The 12667-nt window shown below is 37.4% G+C and overlaps 1 protein-coding gene and 1 long non-coding RNA gene across 5 annotated transcripts in view; one reads left to right on the top strand and one right to left on the bottom strand.

The window, feature by feature from the left end:
* PTPRG (protein tyrosine phosphatase receptor type G) overlaps positions 1-12667 on the bottom strand; it is a 766801-nt gene that overhangs the window by 28397 nt on the left and 725737 nt on the right. For all 4 annotated transcript variants that reach the window (XM_002758499.6, XM_002758500.6, XM_008981938.6 and 1 more), the window contains 4 exons: positions 6564-6660; positions 2299-2381; positions 1973-2107; positions 649-783 (listed from right to left, as the gene is read on the bottom strand). In XM_002758499.6, coding sequence (XP_002758545.3) covers positions 649-783; positions 1973-2107; positions 2299-2381; positions 6564-6660 — 450 coding nt within the window. The remainder of the gene's footprint in view (positions 1-648; positions 784-1972; positions 2108-2298; positions 2382-6563; positions 6661-12667) is intronic.
* The window catches only part of LOC108588442 (uncharacterized), an 88294-nt gene that overhangs the window by 56453 nt on the left and 19174 nt on the right, over positions 1-12667 (top strand). The window lies entirely within an intron of this gene.

Raw genomic sequence — 12667 nt, 5'->3', positions numbered from 1 at the left:
GGATTGCTGTACTCCTGTGATGATTGATCTAGGATTCTTGTTGTGACAGTGGATTTTGAAAAAGAAACTGAGATAACCTGAAAACAATATTTCCACAAGTGTGATGCTCAGGGTATTAGTAGTTCTGTAGAAAAGGGTTTTATTTTTAACACCAGTGCTTTGGTCACTTAAGTTCACTGTAAATTTCCGAAATGGCAGGGGGATATATATTATGTAGCACTCATTTTCCATTCTTAGTGAACAGCAGAATCTGACTTTTACAAGAATCTTACAGCACAAGTATTCCTTGGAACACACTTTGGGAAACAATGCTTTAAAAGTGTCAGAAAATCGGAATTAAAAAGCTAAATCAAACAGATGCTGCCATATTTGCTGAGTATTACAAAAATCTAAGAGGATGATTTTTTAAAAAATGAAGCCTGTTCACATAGAGAGTAAAGAGCGCAATCAGGCCAGTTAAATTCTATTACATGCTTTGCCAGTACCTTTCACAGCATACACTGATGTCAATCAAAACAGTCGTGAAAAATGTTTTAAAAATACTTTTTGAAAACCAAGTTGGTTATGAGATTTGGCTTTGGTTGTCAGTAACTTTCATACAAGTATAAAAAGGAGATGCCCTGGCAGCCTACCCAATTCCTTCCATACCTTTTTCATTTTTGTATTTCTGACTGCGAACCGACGAACAGTATAGCAGGCATGTACTTTTGTGCTCTTCAGCGTGACAATAATGTTTCCATACTCCTCACTATTCTCCGTTGGCCAATACTGATCACATTTTCGCTGCAAAAAGAAAAAAGTTGTAAAGTATAACTGCAATCTGTGCCACAATTCTGTTGAAAATGTAATTTCAAACAACAATGTTAAAACACAGGTAAGAATGCCATTTGGTTGACTGAAAAAGGAATACATGAGTTTAACTGCTTTAAGGCAGGTATGACCTCTGATGAGGTTGATGGCTTGGGAAAAGTTTGTGTAAGACCATTTGAGAAATGGGCCTAGTAATGATGACCACCTTTCAGTATATATGCATTTTAAAAAGGGACTAAGAAAGAAACCTCTATGTCTGACCTGTAAGAAATGTGGGTAGCCTTTGTTATAAAGGGAGCTTAAGTATCATTTGGAAAGCTGGGTTGAATTTATGGAAGGTCTCTTCTGACTGTGAGAATCTTCTTGTTATAACTTGGATTACCAAAAGTAAAACAGGGACTCCACAACATGAAGCAGTGGTGATTTTGAGCAGGGAACCTGAAGTGTAGCTTCTCTTATTTTTGTTTTTATGTTCTTAATTTTTAGTTTTAGTTTTGGGGTACATGTGCAAGACGTGCAGGTTTGTTACATAGGTAATGTATGCCGTAGTGGTTTGCTGCACCTATCAACCCAGTGTGGTGATTCCCTGAAGTACAGCTTTTATTCCAGCCTAAATTAGCATCATCTAGTGTAAACTTATAATCCAACAAATTATACAGCATTATTTTTTTAAAAGGTCCTCTTAATGATGGTCAAACTGTTTAAGCAATTTTTGTCTCCCCAGTCTTAACTATTAGTAGTTCCTTGACTACACCATGCTTCTTTCAACTTCCCTGTTTACTATTCTGTCTGTCCCCTGTACTTAGAATGCCCTTTCCTTCTCTTCTTAGCCTGCATATCTCCTCTAATCATTGCCCAAGTCTCATCTCAAGTATTAGCTCCTTTAAAAGAAGTTTTATACAGAGGAATGTACAGAGGATACACTGATTCATTTTGCAGCATTACACTAATACCCTGTTGATCTCTTTCATCACATTGAATTATTCTTATAATGCCTTAGCTCTCTTTCCTACTGGATCATAAGCAAGGTAAGAGTAGAGAGAACACTTTCCATTTCTGTAACTCTTTATACCTTGTCAAGTTACTACCTTACAGCAGGTACTCCATAAATATTTTTTGAATGAAGGTGTTTTATTAAGATAGTGAGTCAAGGAGCTCTTACTCTTCCTTTTTCCACGAGGTTTGTAATCATCACAATGATTCCAGTGTTTTGTTCCCAAATCATTCTCCAGAAATCTTCAAATGTAGACTTCAAAGGTCCTTGGGTGGCAATGTAAGCTTTTGCTTTGTTGTAACCCTTCAAAATGACACAGCACAAATTAAGATGAAAGCACTATCACAGAAAACCAGTAAATAATTCAGATACTTTCCATATTGAATAGGCTTTGTTTTTAGTAAAAGCTCTGTACGGTATTAAAATACATTCAACAGTTTCTTCTACATTCTTCAATTTCCAGAAACAGGTTTATAGTAACATTGTGAACTTACATCAACATAGTTTGCATTAATGTAGTCGCTGTGCTTGGAGTCTTTTCCTGGTAAAGGTCTTAACTTCACCCTACTGTGATCGTCTATAGAAGATACGAAAAAAAGCAAAAATATGATGTATAATTCAGAAACTAACAGCATTCTGAAGCACAACACAAGGCAATCAGGTAGCCCAAGAAAACTTTTGGTAGAACGACAACTAAATAGAGCATTCAAAACCATCCCCAAAATATAGACCCATTTCTACATCTCCTGCTCTCAGGATGCAAATTCATTTAAAACAATTATAAATTGCAGTCCTCCAAAAGTTCCTCATTCTGTATTTTAAAGCCAAGTTCAAAGGTATTTGCTTCTTCTGTAATTTGAAGTTCAAAGGGCTTTGATTATGCCCTGTGCCCCAGTTCCCTCCGCATAATACAAATATAAAAGGGTGACTGATGATAATATCAAGTCCAAAACATCTATTAATATTTCAGGCAGTTCCATTGCTAATTCACTTGGATTCCCTGCTACCACAACAGAACCTAAGTAATTGAGGAAACCAGAGCTTTTCTCAAGAGTAATCTCATTATAGGAATGTGAAGTTAATGTTCAGACTTTAGGATCCACTTAACCTCAGTTTATGAACAAAAGTGGGGGAAGGTGATATATGATGTGTATGCAGTTGCCCAACAGAGTGAGCCTGCTTCTTTAGGATAGCAAAATAAGTAAAAGGAAGCTGAGGTCATAATTTTATTCTCCCTAGGTAAAAACAGAATGGGCAAAACCTAATTTATGTTTCTGTCTATAGCCATTGTCATAAAACGATAGTTCAAAAAGAAGTCCAAGGAGTGGATCAGCACAGGCATTTCCTCAGAATATACCAAGCAGTTTTTGAGAGCCCTCTACATTCTTGCAGCTGTGAACTGCTTCTGTTGTTCTGACAAACTTTTAGTTTAGGGTTGACATGAAACAGGTGTTGCTTGTTATAAATAGGCGCCAAAGGAGAAATTTATTCTAAGGCATCTGCATCCAAACTGTTACGCCTTAGTATCCATTAGACCATACAGTGTTAGTTCTTAGACTGATAAATAAGACATTAATAGACCAACATGGGAGGTGATTTGGTGACATCCACATATACCTTGAAAGTTGTTACAAATCTGTGAGAGGTTTTTTGTACATGTTTCTGGCAATTCACGGTCTCATTTTAAAGCATTAATATAGGTGTAGATGAAGGCAGGCAATGTGCCCAGAATCTGAGTGGCCAATAGAACACCAAAACCTAACTCCCTGAATGTTTGAAAATAAAACCACGTCTAATTTGAAATTGTGAAAGTAAAATCACAAATGAACTTGTGAAAGTGCAACCCACATTTAACCAGAGAAATGGTTTTCTAGTAAAACACCATGACCATTGGGCACATCACAAAGAAGTTGCTTCGATTTTTCTCCTCCTCCTCTGCCACAATGCTTTTAGCAAGGCAGTAAGGCCATCAGAAGTAAAGGATGCTGTGGCGGAGAGAATGGTGTGTGTGTGTGTCAGAGATGTGTATATATCCTTTCTTGATTTCTCCGGTTAGAAAGGAGGCATATCTGGATGGACAGATCCTCATAGTCACAGCAGTGGTGAGCCTTGATTGAGGTGGCCATCAAATACTGCCAAAGTCACTTTGGCTTTGACTTTCTTCCTAGTTCTCCGCCTGCCTTTTTTAACCTCTTCATATTCTCAGAAAAGTAGAACAATCCTATTCAAAACTTGGAGTTTTTGTAACACCTTATTTAGAAGTAAACTATCTCTGTTTATATTGGACATCTTGAAATAGAAGTTCAAGGAATCCACAAAAAATAACTACTAGCATAGATGGGTTCAGCAAAGTTTTAGATACAACCTACAATTGTATTTATGTACACTAGCAATGAGCAATCCAAAACTAAAACATTAGCATCAAATGGAATAAAATACTTAGGAATAAATTTAACAAAAGCAGCACAGTAGTACAATTCAGATTATAAATAATTGAAAGAATAGCCAAAACAATCTTGAAGAACTCACATTAAGAAAGTGATAAGACAATGCACAGAATGAGAAAATATTTGCAAACTATATATTCAATAAATGATCTGTATGCAGAATATATAAAGAACTCTTACAACTCAACAAGACAAAAGTAATCCAGTTAAAAAATGGTAAAGGATCTGATTAGACATTTCTCCAAACAAAATACACAAATGGCCAATAAGCATGAAAAGATGCTCAACATCACTAATAATTAGGGAGCTGCTAAAGTCAAAACTATAATTGGATACCACTTCATAACTGTTAGGATGGCTATTATTTTTTTTAAAAAATAAGAGTTGGTGAGGATGTGGAAACACAGGACCCTTTATATATTGTTGGTGGGAACGTAAAATGAATAGCCACTTTGGAAACGAATTTGATAGTTCCTCAAAATTTTAAACATAGAATTACCATATAATCTAGCAATTCTACTCCTAGGTATATACCGAAGAGAACTGAAAATATATGTCTACATAAAGACTTGTACATGAATGTTCATAGCAGTATTCATACTAGCTGAGAAATGGGGGAAAAACAACTGTCCATCAACTGGAAACAAAATGCTCTATATCCATATATTAGAGTATTATTCAGCTATAAAAGGGAATGAAGTACTATATATGGTACAACATGGATGAATCTTGAAATCATTATGCTAAATGAAAGAAGCAGAGACAAAAGGTCACACATAGTGTGAATCTGTTTATATGCAATGTCCAGAATATGCAAACCCACACAAAGTAGACATAGGGTTTCTAAGTGCTGGAGAGAAGGAAGAATTGGGAGTGCCTGCTAACAGGTTTCTTGCTGAGGTGCAAAAAATGTTCTAAAATTAGCTGTGGTGATGATTGTACAACTCTGTGAATATACTAAAAGCCACTGAGTTGTATACTTTAAATAGGTAATTTTTTTTTCTTTTTCTTTTGGAGACGTCTTGCTCTGTTGCCTAGGCTGGAGTGGAGTGGTGCAATCTTGGCTCACAGCAACCTCCACCTCCTGGGTTCAAGTGATTCTCATGCCTTAGCCTCCTGAGTAGCTGGGACTAAGGGTGCATGCCACCATGCCCCATTCACTTCTGTATTTTTTATAGAGACAGGATTTTGTCATGTCGGCCAGGCTGGTCTCGAACTCCTGGCCTCAAGTTATCTGCTTGCCTCGGCCTCCCACAGTGCAGGGATTACAGACGTGAGCCACTGTGCCCGGCCTTAAATGGGTAAATTTCATATGGTATGTGAATATTTCAGTAAAACTTTAAGAAAACATTATATATTAGTATTCAAATTTTAAGTGGTCCACTTTAAATGCACTATTATATATAATTCTGTGTAATGTAGTCCTTACCATAGTAAATGTTAACTATGAATATCTATGCCACTACCCTTAGTATCAAAGCATATATTAAATGTCAGTGACCCAAGCCCCACGATTCTATGAAATGTGGTCTTCTAGCCATAAAAGTAGCTTGTGCTCCTACAGTATTCCTTGAGGCTCTGTATGAAGAATGTCCATTTGTTTGCATCCCTAACCTACAGAATATTCCTGACCATGGTAATGTAATAGGCCTGGAGACTCATCTTTTAAGGTGAGTCTTACAGACCAATTATGTAGTCTTTGAAAGAATACTTGGGAGGCTGAGGCAAGAGAATTGCTCGAACCCGGGAGGTGGAGGTTACTGTGAGCCAAGTTCACGCCACTGCACTCCAGCCTGGGCAACAAGCGTGAATCTCCATCTCAAAAAAAATAAATAAATAAATGAAGAAGGAAATAATGCTTTGAAATTCAGCTTGCTTCATTCAATTCCCAATATTTTCATTTGTATTGAAAAGATTTGGCCCCTTACTATCACACTGGTCTTTTAAGTGGGGGAAAAAAAAAAGATTTGAGCCTTACAGGTTAAAACCATTGTCAAGATAGCCAAATGACATTTAAATTTTGGCTCCCAACATTTGATATGACATCACTTCATGTGAAAATAGTGAGGCTCAGAACATTTTCTTTCAGTCACCTTATTAAAAGCTCTCTGAGCTCTGACAGCCTAATGAAAGACTAAGGGGGAAGAAAATGTCCCTACTTCTACACTGTTGAAGATGGGCTAATAAGAGCTTAGGTTGCAAGTATCATTCTTTCTTGGCATCCTGCTTCTGATTGCTTGGCTTTCAGCTTATACTGAGCATGAAAATTTAATTTCCTCACAGTTGAAGATAGTTTAAAGTTTATTACTCACAGGCTAAAATGTTGATGTATCTGTTTTTGTGCTTGTTTTCTGGATGATTGGAATGTTCTGCAGTGATGTTCATATCAGCAGTACAGCGCTGGACTTCCTAGTGACGAAAACAGCAGGATTTTAGACACAGTTTAGAAACAAAAGAACACCACATACATTCAAAGGCATAAAATACTTACTCCCTAGCCACAGTCACCATTACCTCCCCAATCTCAACTTCAGATATAATTATATTTATAACAAGTTTATGAAGAATGTGAAGGTGTAAAGATTTCATTCTTTAATATTTCATCAATCATCTACTGTATTCTAGATTTTGACCTAGTCACTGGGATGTAAAACAATATCTCTTTTTGAATACATCACAGTCTATGGGTGAGAAAAATATTCAAAAAGATAGTCAAACATGATGAATAGAAAAGAGGCCTCTAAAAGCTGTGATGGGAGCACAGAAGAACAGAGTAAGGCTTTAGACAGGTGAAAAAATGTACCTAGTCTTAAAGGAAGAAAAGGAATTTCTAAGAAGTATAATCTCTACGATGATTTACAGTATGCTTAGAGGCCTGAGAGCCTCATTTATAATTGTGAGGCTGCAAATTGACTCTGAAGATTCAGTGCTGAAATAACCCTAATAATAGCCCAACTAATGGTCATATCTCATATATACAGTCTTGACAAATTATTTATGAACTCTAGTATTTTTAAAGTTATCCTTCTTTGGAAAACACAGCAGTAGCAGAAGCAACGCTCTTATACCAGCTTGGCGGTGGATATAAACATTATCCATTAGCCTAACACAGCGTTGCTAAAAAGCCAAATTTTTCTATACTATATGCTTCAAACCCAAGAAAGTACTGGAGCTAACTAATAAGGAAAGTCATTAGTGGTGCACAGCTGCTACAAATAACCTGAGCAAAGTAACACAAAATTATCAGGAGAAATGTTTTACACAGAACAGATGTAGCAGAGTTTAGGAGCATGCAGACTATTTTTCCACAAAGGAGTTGCATAGCAATTAGGGATGTTTTCCATAGTATTTATATTAAACATAATGAAAACAATGAACTGGCTTTGTCTTTTATATTCACAAAGTACTTCCCAGTGAGAAGTACACTTCTTCTAAGGAGGAAGTCACTGTACTCAAAGAATTTAAGGTATAAAAGCTAAGAATTTCTATCTGTTCAAAGAAACAGTATTCAGTGACTCTCTAATTGTTGGGCACTGCATAATGAAGTTTCCATAATTATAGTCCTTTCCAGCTGTCCATTAAAAAAAAAAGCCCCCACAGGCATTAACTGAACCCACCTTTTTAGGGAAAGTATATTTCATGATAGTTTTTACCCGTTCCTTACACTTTCTAATTGAATAAACTCCAATATTTTGTGTTGTAACATAGTTTATAATCGATGCTTTGGAAAACACTGGTTTAAGGAGCATCAAGGCTGCCCTTTGGCTGTTCTCTAAAATGAGATAAAGTGTGGTCACAAATCATTCTACATAAGTACATGAGCAATGCTAGCCAAACTTAGCATATTGGTACCTGCCTTTTGAAACTTCCTTAAAAGACCTAAGTCATGCTCTTTTGAATAGTTTCAGATAACTTTCAAAAATAGATTTGAAACAAGTGATTCTTTTGTTTTCCAGTTTCAAAGATCAGACCTTTGGCATGTGCTTCTTTAGGGTTGAGTTGTTCAGGTATCTTATGCTGAGAGATTGTAGCTTTTACTGCCTTAGTCTGAGATTTACCTTTTTTTTTTTCTGTTGTACGGATTTGACCACCCTAGCTATGGACTGAAGTTGGAGCCTCTCTTCCAATATAATGCAATTGACCAACACTGCTTGGGAGCAGCTGTCAGCATTGTTTAAAGCTGTCATTCAATATGGCCCATCAAACTCTTTGTTATCTAAAACCCCTTGTCTGATCTGTTGCCTCTATTTCACTTTTCCAATTATGTGAATGACAGAAACAAAAAACAGTAATAAATATTGTCAAATCTGATTTTATTAGAACCCATAGGGTTTGGCCTTCTGATTTTGTTTTGTAGATAATAATGTCATCTGTAATTCCTTGCAGTACTGCTTGGTTCATTTAGATGCTGATAATATCAGATCTTGGAGTGGCTTTTCTCTATCAGAACTGCCATTTCAAAGTTAACATGATTTTAACAGGTGTTAAAAGCTCTTTAAAGAGACGCTGGCCAATGGAGTATGCATTGTAAAGTTACCTATTCAGAACTCTGTTTAAGCTTGTTTATATTTTACTCTCTATATAACAAAGCTAGAATACTCAAAAAGAATAGTCTGAATCTCAACAGGCACATAAGCAAAGGAGAAGGCCAATAGAAGACAGGTTTAAAATAAAGCAAAAAATAAAAAACTGAACCAACCCTAAAATGTGATACCCCCCCAGAATTCTAGGTAAGTGACACAGGCTAAATTACTCCCTACCTAGAGTCATTGATGCAAGAGGCTATCTAAAGAGCACTTAAAAACTTGTCCTACTATACTATGGCTCAATTAAAGAAAAAAAAATAAATGCAACAGAACCTGAAATGTTTCAGATTGCTCAGTTCCACAAAGGAAGCTGAGAATAAATTACTTGGATCTGGTTATCAAGTATTAGACCAAGTAGGGGTAACATTCTCAGTGCCTGAGCTCAGGCAGCCTACAGTTGTGTTAAGGAGACTGTTCTACAGAAGACTGATGGGTTTAGGTCATGGTAGTGACCCAGTGTATGTACAGTGTCAGACACAGAACTGGCCTTTGACAGGTGCTGGTTACACTGCATCTTGTGGCTTCTAGTCTATTCTGCTCAGGGTATAAATTGCTGCCAGACTGATTTTCTTCAAATGTTGTACTGACTCTTACTCCCTTCCTCAGAAACATCTGGAGGGATTCTCTAGCCAGGCTTTCAAGGTCCCATCTTATCTTCCACTCCCTTCCCAATCCCAGACAGTATTAACTCCATGCCCTTTGAAAACACCATTGGATTTTCTGCTCTTTGCTTTATTGCCATTTACCTTGGTAAGAATGACTGTTGTCTTTCTCTGTCCAAATCCATGTATCTTTATCTAAAATAACAGAGTTTGCCCCCTAGAAAACTAACCCATATTTGGAAAGTATAACAGCATTATTATCCTACAGCTGGTCTGTAACATAATTATTTTTCATGTTTAATTAGGGAAATCTGGCTACCTCCCTTTTATCTCCTCTTCACAAAACCCTCAAATAACTGTGATTTATCTCATAACCATTTAAAAATGTTTTTCTTAGAATGTTTAAGACCAAAAACTGGCATTTTTGTCCCAAAGGCTCAGGAAACAAACTCTACAGCAAGCTTGTCCAACCCATGGCCCACGGGCCACATGCAGTCTAGGATGGCTTTGAATGCAGCCCAACACAAATTCGTGAACTTTCTTAAAACATTATGAGATTTTTTTTTTGCAACTTTTTTTTTAAGATCACCAGCTACTGTTACTGTATTTTATGTGTGGTCCAAGACAATTATTCTCCCAGTGTGGCCCAGGGAAGCCAAAGATTGGACAACCCTGCCTACAGGATTATTTTTTGCTCTATTGCAGGCAGCAGTCAGTGCAGCATTACATCTCTGACCAGAGACTTCCCTATTAGATGTCATTACCAGCCCTGGATGTCTCCCTTCATTATCTAAAATGACTGTGGCCACTGGTCCCTCAGAGCATGGGCTCAGGTGGACAAAGCTTTGTTCTTTTGATTTATGATGAACAACCGCCCCAAATTTAGCACAGCTGGTTAACTGCAATAGAATCATTCCCCTAGAGGATCTTGTCAAGGGGCTGTGGACCTCTGGCCTCATCCTGTACTCTGCTTTTAGACTTCTGATTCTCCCAGTGCCTGCCTGTTAATTCTTCTGACTCATGGAGCTTTGGAGTTCCTTCCTTTTGAAAGAGTATACTAGCACTGCTTCCTTGGAAGGTTTCTGCATTATGATTGTGGGGGTAGAGGAAGAGGCTCTCAATCTTTGAATACTACTCTGGGAAACTACTCCCTGGAAGGACAGTGAGGTTGAAGTTAGCTCAGGTAGCCAAGGGAATGGTGTCATCCAACACTATTACAAGAAAAGGATTGATGTTATTTCTAGTGACTGCAAATACTGCATGATGTTGCTTTTCACGGTCTCTAGAATGTATCTGACAAGGACAAAATGCTGGCTTTCAGCAACACTTCTAGACAAAAACTCAAAATTGTCTACCAGTGAATTGTTTTACTCATATGCCAAGCAGCAAAGTTCTGAAACTATGATAGTTATTCAACATTGTGTGCTTCCGAGATGTTTAACCATGATGGGAGAGAATTTTTGCTGAAAGAAAACACATAGGTGCCTTTGTCCTTTGCTCTTCTTCAGAACTTTACGCCTGTACAATAGCACTTATTTTGCTTTGTCCCGTTTCTGTTTTGGTTGTGTATACCCTGGCCTCCCCCAACACGAGATTGAACTCTTTGAGGGCAAGGACTAATTTATTTTTGTATCTTATGTTATGTCCAAAGAATGGCAGATCCTCAGTAACTGTTAGATGGGTTGTTTTAGTGCCTCTTAATGGCCAGTTGTTAACTTTTAAGTTGTATTTCTCTACAATTTTAAGATCAATACTTTGACTAGTCTACATGTTGGATAAGATGCTGATCTAAAATTAGTCAAAACATTAATATTAATCTTATAAGTATATTAGTCTTGTAAGTCACATTCTCAGCTATCTGAGAAGGCTAGAGACCTTAAAGATCGTGTAATGGTCCCCTAATACTCCTAGTTGGGTGGCGCGGCGGGGGGGGAGTTCCTAATTTGACTGCTCTCCCCACCTTTTTGTATTGTCAAGGTGCAGTGGCACGATCATTTCTAGTCACTTGCAAGCTTGCTTATTTCTCCTTCTGACCTTGGCTCATTACTCTGGCTTTTTGGTGTTTTTTTTTTTTTTTCCTGAGGCAGGGTCTTGCTCTGTCACTCAAGCTGGAGTGCAGTGGTGCAATCAGAGCTCACTGCAGCCTCAATCTCCTGGGCTCAAGGGATCTTCCTGCCTCAGCCTCTGAATAGCTAAACAGACTACAGTTGTAGTGTCACCACACCTGGCTAATTAATGTATTATTTTATTTTAGGAGATATTCAAACTTGAGCTACCTGTGAATGCTGTTTTATCTATCTATCTACTGGGAAGAATCATTCTGAAATTAGAGAATCAGTAAATTTTCAAAAGCACTTAACTTCTGAAAGTAGGCTGGTTGGGAACTCCTGGTATCAAGCCATCCTCCCGCCTTGGTCTCCCAAAGTGTTGGGATTACAGGACTGAGCCACTCTGCCTGGCCCAGGGCACTACTTTAAAGAGTCTGGTTGGTGTCAAGGTGAACCATGTGGGTTCAAGTCAGATAGGAACTTAAACCTTAATGCTTAAACCTTACTGCTGCCATTTCAAAATGTAGCCACCCACAGCCTCAGTTTTCTCATGGATAGTTTCATCATCAGTAAAATGGGGACAATAAGATAGCACCTACCTCAGGAAATAGTGGAATGATCCACACACAGTGCTAACCCCTAGTAAATGCTGGCCATCACTATTGCATATAAATGGGTCTGGAAATCTCCGACTGAGATTACCTTAACTCTCTTACCATAATAAAAGTTTGTTTTTAATTACACAAAATCTTTTTCTATCCTTTCTTACAAGGCCTGTTACTATCTCTATTTATAAAATAGATATAATAGCTTCTTATGTTGCTTATTACCAGTTTTCCCTTTAGCAGTTACCCAAAAGGAATACTACTCTTTTAAAATACTTCAAATTTTCACTTAATTATAAGGTGACAGTAATATTGGTGAGCTTTTCTATTTTCTTATTCTCCCCTTTATGTTGCTGCTTTGCTGTTCTTTGTTAGAAGGATATCCTTCCTATTCTGAATAGCTGGTTTTAAACCTTTCAAACCTGAAAAGATGGTGAAATGACAACAGTCATATATTTTTTTTAGGACGGACATAGGGAACACATGCCCAGGATTTGTTAATAGGCATGATTTTGATGCAGCAAAGCCCATTTTAAGTCAGATCAAGTTTACAGAGGTGTAGCTGATTATTTTGA

The sequence above is a fragment of the Callithrix jacchus genome, chromosome 15 (assembly GCF_049354715.1).
Source record: "Callithrix jacchus isolate 240 chromosome 15, calJac240_pri, whole genome shotgun sequence".
In the NCBI taxonomy this organism is placed as follows: domain Eukaryota; kingdom Metazoa; phylum Chordata; class Mammalia; order Primates; family Cebidae; genus Callithrix; species Callithrix jacchus.
This window is presented reverse-complemented; position numbering and strand designations above follow the sequence as displayed.